This window comes from Myotis yumanensis, unplaced genomic scaffold (genome assembly GCF_028538775.1).
Source record: "Myotis yumanensis isolate MYYU_CA2020_CCGP unplaced genomic scaffold, mMyoYum1.0.hap1 SCAF_18, whole genome shotgun sequence".
Lineage (NCBI taxonomy): Eukaryota > Metazoa > Chordata > Mammalia > Chiroptera > Vespertilionidae > Myotis > Myotis yumanensis.
In genome coordinates, this window is record NW_027223769.1 from 37,943,929 (window position 1) to 37,961,996 (window position 18,068).

Consider the following 18,068-nt stretch of genomic DNA (forward strand, 5'->3'; position numbering starts at 1 on the left):
TGCGGGCTTGTCGGCGCCGCTGGGTTCCTGGCAGCGCGCGGTGCCCTGAGGCCCGGGCTTGCAAGACGCCAAGATTGCTGGAGAGGGATGCGGGCGGCTCCGGAGGCGGGCTGGGTAGGAGAGACAGTGTGCAAGGGCCTGAGGACGCGTGGGAGCACCTGGAGCGCGTGGGCCGGTGCGTTCGGGACGACCACCGTTTGCAGGGAGGGTGGGCGGGCGCGGGGTTGACACCGGATTCCGCGCACTCTCCCGGGGGTCTGGGGCAGGCGAGCCGCTCGCCGCCCAGGAGCGCGGAGATCCGTCTTGGCTGAGGGGTCTCTTTAAATATTCAGTGAGAAATAATGGCATTTGAAGCACCACCTATGGAAACATTATTATCTTCATTCTTCAACATCAGCCCCGCTGAGAGCTTCGTTTGTCTTTTTATCAAAATCTATGGTAACCAACAGGACCTGGGGAGAAAGGGAGAGCGGGGCTGAGGGTGTGTGTGTGTGTGTGTGTGTGTGTGTGTGTGTGTGTTAGGGACCAAGCTAGGGCAGAAGAGAGGAAAAAACAAGAGGGACGAGAAAAAGGCGAGGAAAGGAGAAGTTATAGTAAAAAAAAGGGGGGGGGGAGGTGTCAGCAGGAGGAAAACAGAAACATTCACCATCACACAAAAGATTTAGATTAAAAAAATAATAATAAACCAAAAAAAACTAAGAGAAAACGAGTCGTTTGGGGGAGCGCGCTGAGAGTCCGGTGTCCCCGAAACCCCACTCGGAAGATTGGTGCCCACTTCGCACGAACCGACTGTGGCGCTAGCCAGACTCCAGGGCGCTCAAGAATTGGGGCGTCCTTATGAGCCCTCTCCTCTCCCGATCGCGAGATAGGGTAGGGATTGTGTATCTGCAACCCCCCCACCCCCCCGCCGCCGCCCCATCACTCAGCCGAAGTTTAGTTTGTCCTTCGGGCGCAGGACTGCGGGAGCCCTGGAGCGAGGAGACCCCGAGGCGCGAGGGGAAGAGCCGGGCTGAGCCGAGGACGGAGAGTCAGGTTCGCAGGCGCCCGAGCCCAGCGGAGGGAGTGCAGGGCCGGGGCTCCCGACTCGGGGCTCCGGGGCGCGGGCAGGGAGGCTGCCTCCCCGCCTGGGGAGATGGAGCTCGTTCGAAAAGTTTGGGTGCCGCGCCCGGCAAACGCCCGAGGCGCAGGCGAGCTTCCTCGGGGCCAGACAGCTGCGGACAGGGACCCTCCCCCGCCTCACTCACTCCCGACTCCGCGCGGCCACCTCGTCGCCAGGAGCCTGGGGTGCGGCCCCCTCCCCCCGGGCGGAGAGCCCAGGGGTCCTGGGGACCGGTCTGGCCCTGAACCCGGCAAGGCTGGGCCGCGCCTCCCTCGGCCGGGGGCTGGTAGCCGCGTGCAGGGTAAGCGGCGGCCCCTCCCCTCCCCCTCGGCTGGAGCTGAACTCGGATCCCAGGCCGGTCCCAGCTCTCCGCCCGCCCCGGGCTCGGCGGCGCCACCGCCGCCGCCGCCTCCCCGCGGAGTGACGCGCCCTGTAGCCAACCGGGGCAGGCGGGGGGGGGGAAGGTCGGGAGGGTTCCTGGGCGGAGCCGGGCCGCCCCTTATCCCACGGGCTCGGGGCTGCTGCTCCCGAAAACTTCAGCCCTAATTGTCCTGGGAATGTCCGAGGTAGAGAAGGGGACCGAGGGAGCAAGCGAGAGGCTGGAGGATCGGGGCCCTCGGAGGAGAATCGGGGTGCCGGGAGAGCTGCCCCTCCCCCCCGCCCCCAAACCCATCACGTTCCCAAACCTTTCCTGGGTCCTCTTCTGCGCACCCCCGCGAGCCCGGGATCCAGGGGCTGGAGAACTCGGGGCGAAGGAGCGCTGAGCGAGGCGGCGAGCGGGCGGGAGGCTGGGCCGCGGGCGGGAGGCGGACCGGCGTGGGGCTGGCTCTTCCCCACTCGCTTATTTTTTTTTTATGGGTGTGGGGGTGGGCTGCTTGCTGGTAGCTCTTAAAGAAACGAAGAAACGCTCACGAAACGGGACTTCCTCCCCCCACCCATCCCGCCACGGGACTCCCTCCCCCCGCGAGCCGGCACGCCTAGCGCCAGAGTTGGGAAGTTCGCGCGCCCGCAGCCGGGTCCCCTGCCCCCGCCGCCCGGCCCCACCCCCGCCCGGGAGGCTTCATTCCGGGGAGGGCATGCTAATTTGGGTCGGCCCAGCCGGGGATGGAGGGGGGGGGGCGGGGAGGGGCGGGGGAGGGAGGGGGCCGCGGGCCCGGGCGCCCGGGGCGCAGAGGCGAGGCGAGGAGGCCGGCCCCCGGCGGCCGGGCCGCGGAGTCCCCGGCGGTCGCCAAGAGGGTTAACCGAGTGTCGGCGGCGCGGCGCGCAGAGCCAGCCCCGCGGCCGGCTTATTGGGCCAGCGCGCGGAGAGACAGGGGTCTGCAGCAAATCACGAACTAATTGATTAAGGCGAGCGGGTTTGAATAGCGCTGGCCCGGTGCCAATCGCCTTTCAAAGAGCCCCTCTATGATTAATCGCAATGCATTATTGATAATCATAATTATAGCAGGACACATGCGCGCTGCGCCCGCGGCCGGGGAGCCGGGGAGGGGGCGGGCGGGCCGGCGGGCGGGGGGAGCCGCCGCCGCCGCCGCCGCTCGATTTCCGTAATTTTGAGAAGATTTTTTTTTAGTAATTTTTTATTCTGCCCCAGCTGATGTTTGAGCCAGCATGTCGCGGAGGAAGCAAGCGAAGCCTCAACATTTCCAATCCGACCCCGAAGTGGCCTCGCTCCCCCGGCGAGATGGTGAGTGCTCCGGCCCGCGCCGTGGACACACGCGCGCACACACGCACTCACTCACACTCACGCACACCCGGGCCCACGCACACGCGGCGGGGCCCCGCACCCATCGCCGCCGCCGCCGCCGCCGCCGCCGCCGCCGCGGCCCCGCTCTCCCGGGCGACTCGGCGCGTTTTCTCTTTTCTTTTTAATTTTCAATTTGCCGTCGCCGGGCTTCCCGCCGCCCCGGGGAATGCAAACACTGCTCCCGGCGGGATCTTTCCGGAGTTGCTGGGTCCTGGCGGGGGAGGAGGGAGCGCGCCGGCCTGGCTCCTCCGTCCCGGCTTTTCCGGGGAGCGGAGCCCGGGACCCGCCTGTCCGCGGCCGGGGCCCGGGGGTCCGGCGGGACGCGAGGGCGGCCAGAGGCCCTGCGCGCCGGCCGTGCGGGGCTCCTGCGCTCCCCGCGCGGCGCCCGGGGGCCCCGGCCAGGCCTCCGCCGCCGGGCCCTGCTGCCGGCGGGAAGAAAGTTGACTCGTGCTCCGCGCTGAACTCCGAGCTGGGAGCTCCCGCGCCGCCACTCACGCTCCACCTGGGCCTGCGCCGCCTCCTGGGGTGCCTTTGGGGGCTCAGAGCCGCTAGAAGATGGGGTGCAGTGTCGGGGCGCCCGCGCCGGACTCGCTGGGGTCGCGGCGGGGCGAAGAGGCGCTGAGCTGCCGGTCGCTCCCGGGACAGTGCGGGCGGCCAGGGGACAGGGTCCGGCTGCCCCCGTGGATTCCCGCATTTCCCTCCCGCACATGCACCCCCACCCCAAGGAAGCTCTCCACTGGGTGCGCGCCCCCAAGCACCCCGGTCCCCGTCCTCCCAGGAGCCGCGAGGTCTCCTCTGGCCCCCGGAGCCGCCGCCTTCGCCTTCCCGCATGGAGGCGGCCGCCGCGGGCGCCGGCGGGGAGGACAAGTCCCGGACGAAGTTTGTGTCCGGGAGCCGAAGCCGAGAGGGGCGCGATCGGGCAGGCCCCTGGGGGGACGCACGGAGGACACCCCGAGTCGCTTCCCGTCCCTGGAGGTGTTTCGCTTTCGGGGCCTCGCAGCTCCCAGGCCGCGCGCCCGAGGCGATGGAGCGGCGCCGGCTCAGCTCCGGGCGCGCCGGGGACGGACGAGGGGTCGCACCGGGACGAACCGGGCGTCTGGCGGGATGCTCACGCCCGGGGGGCATTTTGGGGTGTGCGGGCGGGAGCCTGACCCCGACGGGGATCCGAAGCTGCCCTGCGATCGCACCTCTGTCCCCGACACTCTGGGCCGCCCGGGCCCGGGCTCCGGGTCCCTCCCCAGAGGCCTGCTCCTCGGGAGGGCCGGAGCGCAGGGACCCGAGCCGGGAGGCCGAGAGGCTGGGGGACTCCGCTCCCTGCACCCCACCTGGCAATGGGGACCCAGCACCCCTGGCGTGGGGGGCCCTGTAAGAAACCGGGGAGCACTGAGGCCGGTCAAGAAAATGATTTGCTATATTCGTCCCCCGACCCCAGTACTTGCTCCAGCGGCAAACCTCACCCAGAGTCTCTGGGGTTCCTCAGTCCCCCGAGAAGGGTCCCCGAACCCCGCTTTCCACCCCTGGGAAGCCGGGTCTGGGGGGTCAGTGGAGGTGAAGCGACCCCAGGCCGCAGCTGCTGCTGCGAATATTTTCCCGGATTTTCTCAGCTGGTTTCTCTGTCCTCGCCCCACACTCCTTTCCTAAAGTTTCTGGGGAGACCCTCCGTCCGCCCCGCTGTCCTGCTGTTACAGTGACAACGTGTAGAGGCAACAGCAGGCCAACCGGAGGAGAAGGGGGAGTTTTTAGTCTTTTTTTTTATTATTTTTGTAAATCTGTATAGGTTTTCTACATTTTCCAAAAAAATAAAAAGAAATTACACTTGGGCTTTGGGGAGAGCCGGGCTAGCCTGGCGGCTGCCTTTCGGAACCCTGAATTTTTAATAGTGAAGGCTTCCCATAAAGCCACGGCATAAAAGGGGTTCACTACCTCTTCCCATTATTATTTATTAGGACTTTTTTTTTTAGTTTATTTGAGCTTAGAGGTAAGTTAATTAAGTAACTGAATCAAGTTTCCTTTTCTTTTTTTCCTCTCTTTTCTTCCTTCCTTTTCTTTTTTCTTCCTTCCTTTTCTTTTCTTTTTCTTCTTTTCTCTTTTCATCCCCCAAAGCTGCTTCATTGTCCCGAGAAGCTGTAAACGGAGGGGCCCTTTCTCACCTCTCCCCACCCCCTTTCTCCTGGGCAGTAAATGGTTTTAGGTGATGACTGTTCTCACATGGCTGAACAATAAGTTGGGGAGAAGCTGCCCAGAGGGTAGGTTCTGTAAGAGGGTTACAGGATTTAGTGTGTTGTAATAATATTAGTACACAGCTAATCCTCCTCCGGGTCTGACTTACGGGTCTGACTTACGGGAGGGCCCTGCGCAGGCCGCGTCTTCTCATTTGGGAACCCTCGCCAGGGAAAGGGAGCCAGGAGTTGGTGACACATCTCAAAGTTACCTTCAAAAAGCCGCCACCACCGTGTCCGCAGAGGAGTAGCCATCTCAATGCGCCCCCCCCCAACACACACACACACACACACACACACACACACACGCATACCCTTCAAGCACTTGTTTGGGGGTTTTCTGTGTAAGGGCTCTAGTTGTTTTTCTGTGCTGCTGTTTTGTTTTGTTTTTTAAATAAAAGGTCCTTACATTTTTAGAAAGCAACCCCTCCCTCAAATAACGCGGTTCCTTTTTCTTCTATCTTGAAATGGTCTCCCACGACGCCCCATGGAACATGGAAGGCGCATCCCACATTTAAACCTAGCCCATGCTCTGGTCCCCCGCCGGCCCTTCCACTTTTAGGACTTATGCCTAGAGTGGCACCTACAAAAGTTTGTGGACCCCACTTCCAGTAGCCAAGCGACTCCCCAGGCTGTGGGCAGCCTGGGCCGGTGCTGTGTGCCATGCATGTATGTGCTTGCGTGTCTGTGTGTGTGTGTGTGTGTGTGTGTGCGCGCGCGCGCATACAAAGAAACCCCGAGCCATGCTGGACAGCCACACGGATAACTTCATTGGAACAAGTTCAGGAAAACAAGATTATTTTGGTCAATCTTACAGTGTTCACGTTTTAATTCTACTTCCGCGAGGCGGAGGGACCAGGAGCACCCTCAGAGAAACCTGGGCGTTTTTCTGTTTCTTCTGAAACCAAAGATGATGGCGAATATGATTTGTGTCGGAGGTGATATTCAACAAGTCTTGAGTTGCGTGTAGGAAGAGGACTGCGTTGGGGAAAGTATTTACCGGGATAAGTTATTCCGAGGAAAGGGAGTATTGGAATCTAATTTTCTTCTATGTGGGTTTGTTACTAGAAATGTGGATTCCGCATGCCTGTGTGTGTGTGTGTGTGTGTGTGTGTGTGTGTGGTGGGTTTTTCTTCCGTGGGTGGTGTTTTTAAGATTCCTGTAACTACATGGACGGCCCATTCCTACTCCATTCATTTAGTAAGAATTTTGGTGCTCAGAGGTTTTTTTTTCTGTTTGTTGTTTTTTCCCCCCAAGGAAGAGATAACGTTGGAAGAAAGATAAAAAGCATCATGAACCGCAGATAAAACATTGACTGTCATGTAAAGTCGCATAAAAATCCTCCTATTTGTATTAATAATGAAATTCTATTTACCAAAGTAATTTCCTCATCCTGAGCAGCTTAATGGCTGCTCATTGATTTCTGGGCCCAGAAGGTTAGAGAGAGCCGTAATGAATTGGTGTGGTTTTTAAAAAAAAGCAACACCAAAAAACAAACCAACACCTGCAAGATAAGGCAGTTGCCAAAGAATTTATGTCTCATCGGGCCTGTTTTTAAGTTGGTCGCATAATGGGAGATGCTGGGTGAGGAAATGCAAACTGTTTGGGGGGGGGGGGGATTGGCTTCTGGGGGGGCGGCACAGACCCCCTAAAATGTTAAAGACAAACACACCGGCCAAGGCCTGAGAGCAAAGGCCTGAGAGCCGGTGTGTGTGACAGTGAGTTTTGTGATGCTGAATGTTTGGGGGTTTATTTTATATCCAGTTCCTCCTCTAGTCTATAGGCCAATAGATGGGTCCTGCTTGGGGGACTTCATTCCATTTCTTTCCGTGTCTGCACCAACAGTCCTTTCGAAGGCAGACACCTACCTGTGGGTTTTTTTGTTTTTGTTTTTGTTTTGTGTGGGGGTTTTTGTGTTTTTTTTTTTAATGTGGAAACCTTCCTGGGAACCTGGGGAAGAAATTGGTAGATGAATCATCCCCTCCCGTTTTTTTTGGAATTGTTAGAAGCCAAGCTCTGTGCGGTAGCCAGAACCAAACTCCTCCTGCAATTCCTGACTCGGTTTTTCTAAGACATCCCCTGGAGCAGCTAGCTGGCCGCTTCTCCGGGCGTCTTCTTAGCGCGCCCAAACTGAAGCCATTGAGCAGGTTAGCTAGCAAGGAGGTGGTCCACGCTCCTACCACACCACCACCCCTCCTCCCCCACAGCAGGACCGCCTTTGCGGGCCAGGCTTGAGAAAACCTAGACGTGTCCGGGCTGTTTTAACCTTTGCCGGCCCCCTCCCAGGCAGAGGTGACGAGGTCCAGACCATAACATGTCCTTCAGGATCTTCCCCGTGACCCCCAAATTGAGCCTTGCTGGTCACTTAGCAGGAAGTGGGTCGTTTATTTTAGTTTCACCTTATCAGCTTGGCTTCTTTTCCTAACCTCACCCCCCCCAGGCCGCCCTGGGGTGCCAGACCCCCAAAGGGGAAGATTGACAGGCAGTCCCCATCGCTCCCTTTTTTGCCCTCACACAACAGGGATTCGGTTTCTGGTGCCTCTGCCAATGTTTATGTAGCCAAAGTTTAGATCTCGCCTTAAGGAGTCTCTCTTTTCCGCGTCACTGGAAGAGCTAACCCACAAAGAAGTTGCTGAACAAACCCTCGCAACTGGAACCCCATCTAGTGTTCAGTTTGATTCAGCCACGGGGACGGCATTTCCCCCCTTGCCACTCCCCGGTGGTGCCTTTCGTGGGCTCGGATCCCGGTTTTTAAAAGGAGCATCTTGTTGCTTCCCCCCCCACACCCCCCCCCACCCCCGCCCCGACCCCCTCCTCCCCAAAGATTTCGCTTGTATTCTTCCACGCAAGGCGACACTGGTCGGGGCAGAACACCCAGGAAACTTGGAAGGTGCCAGGAAATGTGTGTCTCTGGTCTCCCGTCACAGAGAGGAAACTTAAGACGCGACCGAAAAGACACACACAGCCCATGTGCTGGTGTTGACGGTTTCTTGGGAATTTTCAGCTGGACATTCAGGCTTTTCCCAGGTCTGTGCCAACAATTAAAAAAAAAAAAAGAAAAAGACCAATCAATCAAAAATGTCTGCGATTGGCCCAGGAAATAGGAAGAGCCGGTTAGGATTCTAGGCTCCCCAGTCACGGCCACGAGAGGGTCTGTTAAAAATGGGAAAGTGATCTGAAGGTCAGGGGAAGGCAGGGGCCGAGCCTTCTGGGGGGCTCCCAGAAGAAGACCAAGCCTGGCCCAATGCTGCGTTGTTTTTGGTTTGGGTTTTGGTTTTTTGTTTTGTTTTGTTTTTCCCCTGGTTGGCCAGCCCTTTCTGTGGGGGGCACGGTTTTATTTTTGTTTTCTCGGTAGACAGAGATCCTGGGACACCTCGATTTTCTGCCTGCTGTTCTGCCGTGTTTGGTTCAGATGAGGGAAAACGGGCAAATTTGAATTGGGCACCAAGTCCCTAAGTAGTGTAACAAGAAAAACACATTTGGGATTTTAGTAGAAATTGGATGGAGCCGGAAGTTCACCCTTCCTCCTCCTCCTCCCGCCCCCCCCCCCAAAAAAAAAACCCAGAAATTCCAAATATCTTTTTGTGTGTCAATACTTAAAAAAATACTCCTCCTTAAATCTTCCTGTCTGACCAGGATTACAAAATTAGATTAATTTGCATGCAAAATCCATAGCAAAGGGGCCCGCATGTCATTTTCACCACAGCACAGGGAACAAGGCAACTGTATTTACTCTAATGGGGTCACCAGTTGGAATCCTGTCACCGATTATTCAGAGATACCAGGTAGTAGACAGTTGGAAAAATGAATTAGAACGTGTTAGTTTGCGGGTGCGTGTGTGTGTGTGTGTGTGTGCTCGTGTGTGCTCGTGTGTGCACGCGCGTATCTTATTTTGACTTAAACTATTCCCTCTAGTAGTTCAAGATTCAAGCTAGTCCTGGTGTTTTATCTCTCTTTTTTTTTTTTTAAAGCTGTTTCATTGGAATTGTGTTCAGAATGCAGATAGATTTAAAGTTAAGAACTATTACAGTGTAGCGACACCTGCTTTTGAAAGAAATCAAAATAGATACCAGAAATTGTTTTTTGGGTGGTTTTTTTTTTTTTTGGTGTTCATAAACATCAGGAAATTAAATTAGTTGCCTCTCCAAGTGAGATCAAATGTCAGCTTATTAAAATGTTGCGAAAAATCGAAGCTAAAGTCTGAGCAGCTCTTTAACACGGCCCCTTTCTTACAAGCCAGCAGGCATTTATTTTAAGCAGCTCTATTTTCCGTGCAGTTTAGCACCATCTTAAATACAAAACTGTGCAGGTTGAGAAACTTGAAAATCCTCAAGTGAATCTCACGGCAGCGCCGGTGGAGAACTTGAGCCCAGGAAAGCAAGTAATCACCGGCTAAGTCCTGTAAAGGAACCTTCTTTTTAATTTTCTCTCCGATAGTATGAGAATATCAGATGTTTGCAAGTTACCGAGAATTAAAATGCCCTTTCGTCGTGAGCACAGATGTGCTAAATATTTGAAGCAACGACATTGTAATGTGTACAATTGGTGAAGTCAGTTTTTCTGATTTCCCTGGCTAGTTATTTAGTTCTGAATCTGTCATTATTTGTCTAAGCCCAGCTGACCAAGCAAAACTGTGTTTTAAAGTGGCTTTATGTTTTGATAAATGTGAGCTGGTTGAAAAGTATTTTCCACTGAATGCAGAGCTTAATAGAACATGCTGACATAATAGTTTTAATGCATTTTGTTGAAAATGTGTGAACAAACAGAATAGCTTTTGTTCCTTCATAATTGGCAGTAAAAGTAGATGGAAACATAACCATTACATATGGAAATGTGCAAAGAGGAGGAAATAACATTTCTGTTGAATATATTAGGAGCTGCATTTCCTCGTTTAAAATAAGCATCCGAAATGGATGCATCCTTTAAAACTGGTTGTCAAAATAGTAAGAATCTTTTTGTCACATTATTTTTATCCCAAGTTAAGCCACATAACTTGAGCAAAAATTCGTGTAATATTTTGTTTACATTATCTTAAGGCAGGGAGGGAGGGAGAGAGAGAGAGACAGAGAGAGAGAGAGACAGAAACTGCTTAAAACGGCACCTTGAATGTGCACAGGAATCCGGGGGCCAATTAGGATGATTAGACATTAAATTAAAACAGAGTGGTTGTTGGAGCTCCCTGCACCACTGAGATTCGCTGGTATTGTGAACGCGTTTTGCACCCTGCCCTCGTGGAGATTAAAAGATGGGAATTAGGAAAGCCAGCGTGTTAACTGTAACTCCGCTCCTCAAACACTCGCCGGGAAGAAAGTGCGCACACATTCGGCTTTCCCTGAGCAGGGCTCCTGACCAACTCCGCAGCGCTGAGGGCAAATAGACTCCAGGCATTTTCGAAGTTTAGTTAGTATTTAGGTATTAATTATATTTTCTGGAATGCCCGGCAGCTCGAGCCTTTTTTTTTTTTTTTTTGGATGTTCACTATAAAAAAAAGGCAAACGGCTGGCTCTTTGGAGTTGACTCTTAAGTTTCCTGAAAAAGCAGCATTTTGATTTTGCACTTATTCAGATTCACAATTAGCCTCTCTCTCTCTCTCTCTCTCTCTCTCTCTCTCTCTCTCTGTCGGCCCCTGCAAGTTTTCTGGGAGATTCAATTTGGAAGTCATGGAAACTGACTATTATCTGACTCCGTTCGGCAGAAAAGCATGCAGGGAGGTAATCCTTGAATTAAACAGTTTTTCCCCCGGCCCCCGGGGATGGCCACACACCATTTGTACAGCAGAAGTTGGTGTTCCCCGAGCCGGGGAACAATGGGAGCCGGCCTGCCTGTGAATAGGAGAGGAGCCTGCCGTTTGGGGAGTTGTATGTTGAATTTACAAATGGGTCTGAGTGAGAAGAAATCTGAGCAACCGGTGGAAACAGACATGAAATAAAGGGGATTTTTTTGATACCGAAAGGTCCGGGACAATCTGTTCAACAATTGGTAGCAGTGAAGCGCAAACTGGGTTGTTGTGTGTGTGTGTGTGTGTGTGTGTGTGGTGTGTGTGTGTGTGTGTGTTTCCCAAAGCATTCAGACCAGGAGAGAGGCGAAGCGTTTCCAAACTCTTAAAAACCAGGAATTGTTTCTCCCCGCCCCCTTTCAAGGCACATCTTTCTTGAAGTTGATGTTTAATCAGAAATGTAAATCTCCACCAGCTGCAGAGATAGGAAGAGCCCTTTGGGTGAAATATTTTAGAGGCACCATGCGGCCCCGTGGAGCCTCGTGATGGATAGTCCTTGCTTTAATTTTAAAACAAAACGCGCCACGGGGTGACACGCCGATGCCAGGCGGGCCTTGTCGCGGGTTACAGTCACGGCGCTTCTCTTCCGTGCGTGTTTTGCTTTCTCTTTTGTATCCGGTTGCGTGGGGGATTTGTTGCGGGTGTGACCACAGTGTGCGTGTCACAGATCTGGCTGAGCTGGGGCTCTGGGGGGGGCGGGCAGGCGATGTCCAGGTTGTCAGTCGGCGGCGGGCGGCGGGGGGGGGGGGGGGGGGGGGGGGGGGTGCTAGGCACTGCTTGTCTCCTTGTCAACTGCTGATTGGAGCCCGAATGGCTACAAATGAGTTTAGTGACAGAACCAACTGTCACAGGTATCCTGGCACCGGGTGAAAGGGAATAAGGTTGACAGGAGCGCCGTGGCCTAATAAGTCCTCCGAGCGAGCGGCCGCGGGGCCCGCTCTGGATGAGTGGACGGTGCGGCGTACGAAGTATTGGAGATCGATGCCTCGCTATGGAACAGCGTCGGGCACCCTGTCTTCGGTCCATCGTAGCTTACGTTTTGATGGATTGTCTAAAGGCCGTGGCTCTCGGAGGTACCAGATGCATAGGGACGCCTCCGACATCCTTACCACGCCGCACGGAAGTCCTTAGGTCCTCGCGGCTGGGTTTTTTCCAGGGGCCACGGTTTCGAGCTCCGCAGGTCGCCCGCAATGGACCGGCCACCTCTGTCTGGGGTTTGAGGTCACGGGGGGGACGGTGCCCTGGCTTCCTTCCTAACGCTGCTCCTCTTGATGTTGGCAGGACACGCGGAGAAGGGACAGCCCCATCGCCCCGCCAAGAGCAAGGACGCCCACGTGTGCGGCCGGTGCTGCGCCGAGTTCTTCGAGCTGTCGGACCTCCTGCTCCACAAGAAGAGCTGCACCAAGAAGCAGCTCGTGCTAATCGTCACGGAGAGCCCCGCCTCCCCGCCCGACACCTTCTCCCCCAGCCCCCCGCCCGAGAACCCCGGGGAACACGTGAATGACACGCCTAGCAAAACCGATCGAGGGGACGGCGGCGAGCTCCCGGAACCCCGCGGGCCGGACGGGGACGGGTCCATGGAGGTGGAGGCCCCGGGGGCCGACAAGGGTGGCGGCGGCCCAGCCGGTGGCGGCGGCCACGCGGGCGCCAACCCCGGCTGCTCCGGCAGCTCCTCCACGGGTACCTCAGCGATCACAACCTCTCTACCTCAACCCGGGGACCTGGCGGCGCTGGGCGGCTTCTCCGTCATCAACAGCAACGTCATCATCGAGAACCTGCAGAGCACCAAGGTGGCCGTGGCCCAGTTCTCCCAGGAGGCGCGGGGCGGGGGGGCGGCGGGGGGCAAGCCGGCCGTGCCCGCCCTCATGGAGCAGCTCCTGGCGCTGCAGCAGCAGCAGATCCACCAGCTGCAGCTGATCGAGCAGATCCGCCACCAGATCCTGCTGCTGGCCTCACAGAACGCCGACCTGCCCGCGTCCAGTCCCTCCCAAGGTCCTTTGCGAACGTCTGCCAACCCTTTGTCCACGCTGAGCTCCCATTTGTCTCAGCAGCTGGCGGCCGCCGCCGGGTTAGCCCAGAGCCTGGCCAGCCAGTCGGCCAGCATCGGCGGCCTGAAGCAGCTGCCCCCGGCCCAGCTACCTCAGAGCGGCTCTGGCCACACCATCGTCCCCCCCCACGGCGGCGCTTCTCCCCACGTGAGCATCTTGGCCACGGCGGTGACCACCCCGTCCTCGGACCGGGCGGCTCCGGGCGCCGGCGCCTCCCAGGCCGGCAGCCCCGCGGTGGTCTCGGCGGCGGCCTCCTCACCAGCGTTCGCCATAAGCAGCTTGCTCAGCCCTGCGTCCAACCCACTTCTACCTCAGCCGGCCCCCGCCAGCGCGGTGTTCCCCAGCCCTTTGCCCAGCGTGGGCACGACCGCCGAGGACCTGAACCCCTTGTCGGCCTTGGCCCAGCAGAGGAAGAGCAAGCCGCCCACCGTCGCGGCCTTCGAGGCCAAGAGCGCGTCGGACGAGGCGTTCTTCAAGCACAAGTGCAGGTTCTGCGCCAAGGTCTTCGGCAGCGACAGCGCCCTGCAGATCCACCTGCGCTCCCACACGGGCGAGCGGCCCTTCAAGTGCAACATCTGCGGGAACAGGTTCTCCACCAAGGGCAACCTCAAGGTGCACTTCCAGCGCCACAAGGAGAAGTACCCCCACATCCAGATGAACCCCTACCCTGTGCCCGAGCACCTGGACAACATCCCCACCAGCACCGGCATCCCCTACGGCATGTCCATCCCCCCCGAGAAGCCCGTCACCAGCTGGCTGGACACCAAGCCTGTCCTGCCCACCCTCACCACGTCGGTGGGCCTGCCGCTGCCCCCCACCCTCCCCAGCCTCACCCCCTTCATCAAGACCGAGGAGCCGGCCCCCATCCCCATCAGCCGCTCCTCCGCCAGCCCCCCGGGCTCTGTCAAAAGCGACTCCGGGGGCCCCGAGCCCGCCCCGAGAAACCCGGGTGGGCTCCCCGGGGAGGAAGCCGAGGGGTCCACGGTGCCACCCTCCGGTGGCCAAAGCGAAGAGAGCGGCGTGGTCGCCGGCTCCGCCCCAGCGGCGGGCAGCGGCGCCCTGAGCTCCCCGACGACGGGGGCGGACAACGGCCCGCCCGGCGCCGCCGCCTTCACCAACCCTCTGCTGCCACTCATGTCCGAGCAGTTCAAGGCCAAGTTCCCGTTCGGGGGCCTCTTGGACTCCACGCAGGCCTCGGAGACATCCAAGCTGCAGCAGCTGGTGGAGAACATCGACAAGAAGGCCGCGGACCCCAACGAGTGTGTCATCTGCCACCGGGTGCTGAGCTGCCAGAGCGCCCTGAAGATGCACTACCGCACACACACCGGGGAGCGGCCCTTCAAGTGCAAGGTCTGCGGGCGCGCCTTCACCACCAAGGGCAACCTCAAGACCCACTACAGCGTGCACCGCGCCATGCCCCCGCTGCGTGTGCAGCACTCCTGCCCCATCTGCCAGAAGAAGTTCACCAACGCCGTGGTCCTGCAGCAGCACATCCGCATGCACATGGGCGGCCAGATCCCCAACACGCCCGTGCCCGACGGCTACCCCGAGTCCATGGGCTCCGACACCGGCTCCTTCGACGAGAAGAACTTCGACGACGTGGACAACTTCTCCGACGAGAACATGGACGACTGTCCCGAGGGCAGCATCCCCGACACGCCCAGGTCGGCGGACGCCTCCCAGGACAGCCTGTCGTCCTCGCCGCTGCCCCTGGAGGTGTCCAGCATCGCGGCCCTGGAGAATCAGATGAAGATGATCAACGCCGGCCTGGCCGAGCAGCTGCAGGCCAGCCTCAAGGCCATGGAGAACGGGTCGGTCGAGGGGGACGTCCTGACCAACGACTCGTCCTCCGTGGGGGGCGACGTGGAGAGCCAGAGCGCGGGCAGCCCGGCCATGTCCGAGTCCACCTCGTCCATGCAGGCCCTGTCCCCCTCCAGCGGCGCCCAGGACTCCCACAAGTCGCCCGGCGCCGACGAGAAGCCCCCGAGGGCGGGCCCGGGCGAGTTCGCCAACGGCCTGTCTCCCGCCCCCGTGAACGGCGGGGCCCTGGACTTGACCTCGAGCCACGCGGAGAAAATCATCAAGGAAGATTCTCTGGGGTTCCTCTTCCCGTTCAGGGACCGGGGGAAGTTTAAGAACACGGCTTGCGATATTTGTGGCAAAACGTTTGCTTGTCAGAGTGCCTTGGACATTCACTACCGGAGTCATACCAAAGAGAGACCCTTCATTTGCACAGTCTGCAGTCGCGGCTTCTCCACCAAGGGCAACCTGAAGCAGCACATGCTGACCCACCAGATGCGCGACCTCCCCTCCCAGCTCTTCGAGCCCAGCTCCAGCCTCGGCCCCGGTCAGAGCCCGGCGGCGATGCCCCCCGCCAACCCCTTGTCGTCGCTCATCAAAACCGAGGTCAACGGCTTCGTGCACGTTCCTCCTCAGGACAGTAAGGACCCCCCCCGCCGGCCACGTCCCCCCCGGGCCCTCCGCCACGTCCCCAGTGCTGCTGCCGGCCCTGCCCCGGAGAACTCCCAAGCAACACTACTGCAACACGTGCGGCAAGACCTTCTCCTCGTCCAGCGCCCTGCAGATCCACGAGCGGACTCACACCGGGGAGAAGCCCTTCGCGTGTACTATCTGCGGAAGAGCGTTCACGACAAAAGGCAATCTGAAGGTACCTCCGCCCGCCGGCACCTCCCCTGGCCACCCCTCTCGGGTGGCCCATCGATGTCTGTAATGCATGCTCCCCGGGTCAGCAGCCCAGACCCCCTGGGGGGACAGGGCCCGCCCTCCAGGGAGCCCGCTGCACGCACGTGGCAGCTCCTGGGGAAGTGGTGGCTGTGTGGGTGGGGCTCATGGCGGGACCAGGATGGGCTGCAGCTGGCGGAGGGTCGGCGTGCATCGAATCCTTTGGTACCTGAGCGAAACGGCGGCCCGCCTCCCTTGTCTCGTTAAGTGCACCAAATGAATGGCTTCACCTACCGGGGAAGACAGCCCGGTTGCCATGGGGTATTGATTAAAGCCTCCACCGGGCCTGTGGGCTGCTCCGATCGCTTAATAATTGCAGCTCTCCGCGGCCCGTGCATCTCCTGCTCATAACCCTGCAGGGCCCGCACGGCTTGTTTTTCCAGGCGCAGTGGCGTCAGCCCTCCGCTCGCGGGCATTATGATAATCGATGAGGCAACACTTCCTACTGATAGGTGTTGGCAATCAGGCAGATATGCTTACATGAATCTAGAGCAACAGTTGAGCATGCTCCCTGTGTACCGTTTCCTGTTGACAGAGGATGTCCCTAGAGATCGCTGCCAGCCGTGCGGGAGGAATAATGACTTTCTGGCGTTTTCTCTCTGTGCACGGGGCCCTCCATCAGCGAGGGCTACTCTCTTCCCCTCTGAAAAGGACGCTTCTAGGGGAAAGGGTGTCAGATACAATCCTGACCGTTGCAATGAGAGTGGACATAACAATTCTCACCCTGGACGGCGCTATCCGTGACCGCCTGGCTCGCGGGAGGCCATTATAAGCGAAATAGGGGCAATAAAAACGGAGTAAGGAAGGCACGCTTGCCCGGGAACAGGAGAGGCGGCCCCGGCTGCAGGGAGCGAACGGGTTATTACGGTCCCGTTACCTCGTCCACTGTCTGGCACGTAATAAGAACGGACATTTCGGCCACTGGGGTGGGAGTGGCAACCGATTCAGCTACTAAGCGTCTCCCTTCCTTTCTCTCTTTTTTTTTTCTTTTTCCCTCTCGCTCTCTCCTCGCAGGTCCACATGGGCACCCACATGTGGAACAGCACCCCCGCGCGGCGGGGCCGGCGGCTCTCCGTGGACGGCCCCATGGCATTCCTCGGAGGCAATCCCGTCAAGTTCCCCGAAATGTTCCAGAAGGACCTGGCGGCCCGGTCGGGCAGCGGCGATCCTTCCAGTTTCTGGAACCAGTACGCGGCGGCGCTCTCCAACGGGCTGGCCATGAAGGCCAACGAGATCTCCGTCATCCAGAACGGCGGCGTCCCTCCCATCCCCGGCAGCCTGGGCAGCGGGAGCAGCTCGCCCATCAGTGGGCTGACGGGCAACCCGGAGAAGCTCCCCAACTCCGAGCCCAGCGCGCCCCTGGCCGGCCTGGAGAAGATGGCCAGCAGCGAGAACGCCGCCGCCAGCTTCCGGCTCACCCGCTTCCTGGAGGACAGCAAGGAGATTGTCACCAGTTAAAGCCAGGACGCCGGCTGGAGGCCCCAGCCTGTGCCCGCTCACGCCTCCTCCTCGCCCCCCGGCCCCCCCCCCCCCCCCCCGGTCCCCCCCCCAGACCGCTGAACGACTTCCCCGTGACGAAGACATTCTTTTGTACCTTGTTCCACTTCTAGAGTTCTCAGAAAGCTTATTTATTAGTGATATAACCCGGCTCTGCAGACAGAATGCAAGCGTTAACTTTGGTCTTCTGTATTTGGGACTAAATACTAATTGACTAGAGTGCTGTAAACTTGCTGTAACATTTATGGCAATTGCAAAGTTGCCCTGCTCGGCGGTCTTAATCTGGCATTAACTTATTTTCTATATCCAGTTTAATACGAATCCGGTGTGGGCGCCAAGCCCCCGCGATGCATTAGATCTCTAATAAAGTCTGTATATACATGTACACTTTGATCCTGCTGGAGCATTTTCTCAGCAAACGCATTGTCTCATCTTCCGAAAAAACAGAATTAAGGAAAAGGACTGAACAGTGTGGTTCTTTTGAAAGGTTTGGGGTTTGGTTTTTTTTTCCTGTTTTTTTTTTTTTTTTTTGGTTTGGGGTTTTTGTTTGTTTTGCCTTTTTTATTTTAAATGTTTATCCTAAAATTCAACCTGTTGTTTTTTTTTTGGTTGGGTTTTTTTTTTTTTTGTAGATTTAACCATTTCCGTTCTGAACTGCTCTTGTATTGTGCTTTTTACTTGAGTCGTCCCCGATGTCCATAGGTTTCTGTACAATAAGGAGCACGCCGAATTCTCTAGAGAAAATACAAGTGTTGTTTTGGTAGTGGGAACTGAGACGTAACGTTTTTTGCCTTGTAGGTATCTCTTCACCATAGCAAACGTGTGCTGGAATTTCCCAGTGCTGCTGCTACTGCTACGTATAGCGTCTTGAAACAGCCTTCGACGGAGAAACCGTAGATGCTCTTGTGAATACAGTGAGAACTGTCACGTTCATTAAAATGTA

The 18,068-nt window shown here is 57.5% G+C and overlaps 1 protein-coding gene across 1 annotated transcript; it reads left to right on the plus strand.

Moving 5' to 3' along the window:
• Positions 1-2,321: 2,321 nt before the first annotated feature.
• SALL1 (spalt like transcription factor 1) lies at positions 2,322-17,159 on the plus strand. The gene is given in 4 exon segments (XM_070398378.1): positions 2,322-2,783; positions 12,120-15,334; positions 15,336-15,554; positions 16,643-17,159. Coding segments are annotated over 4 exon segments (3,954 nt in total). The 5' UTR covers positions 2,322-2,707; the 3' UTR covers positions 17,087-17,159.
• The last annotated feature ends 909 nt before the right edge of the window (positions 17,160-18,068 follow it).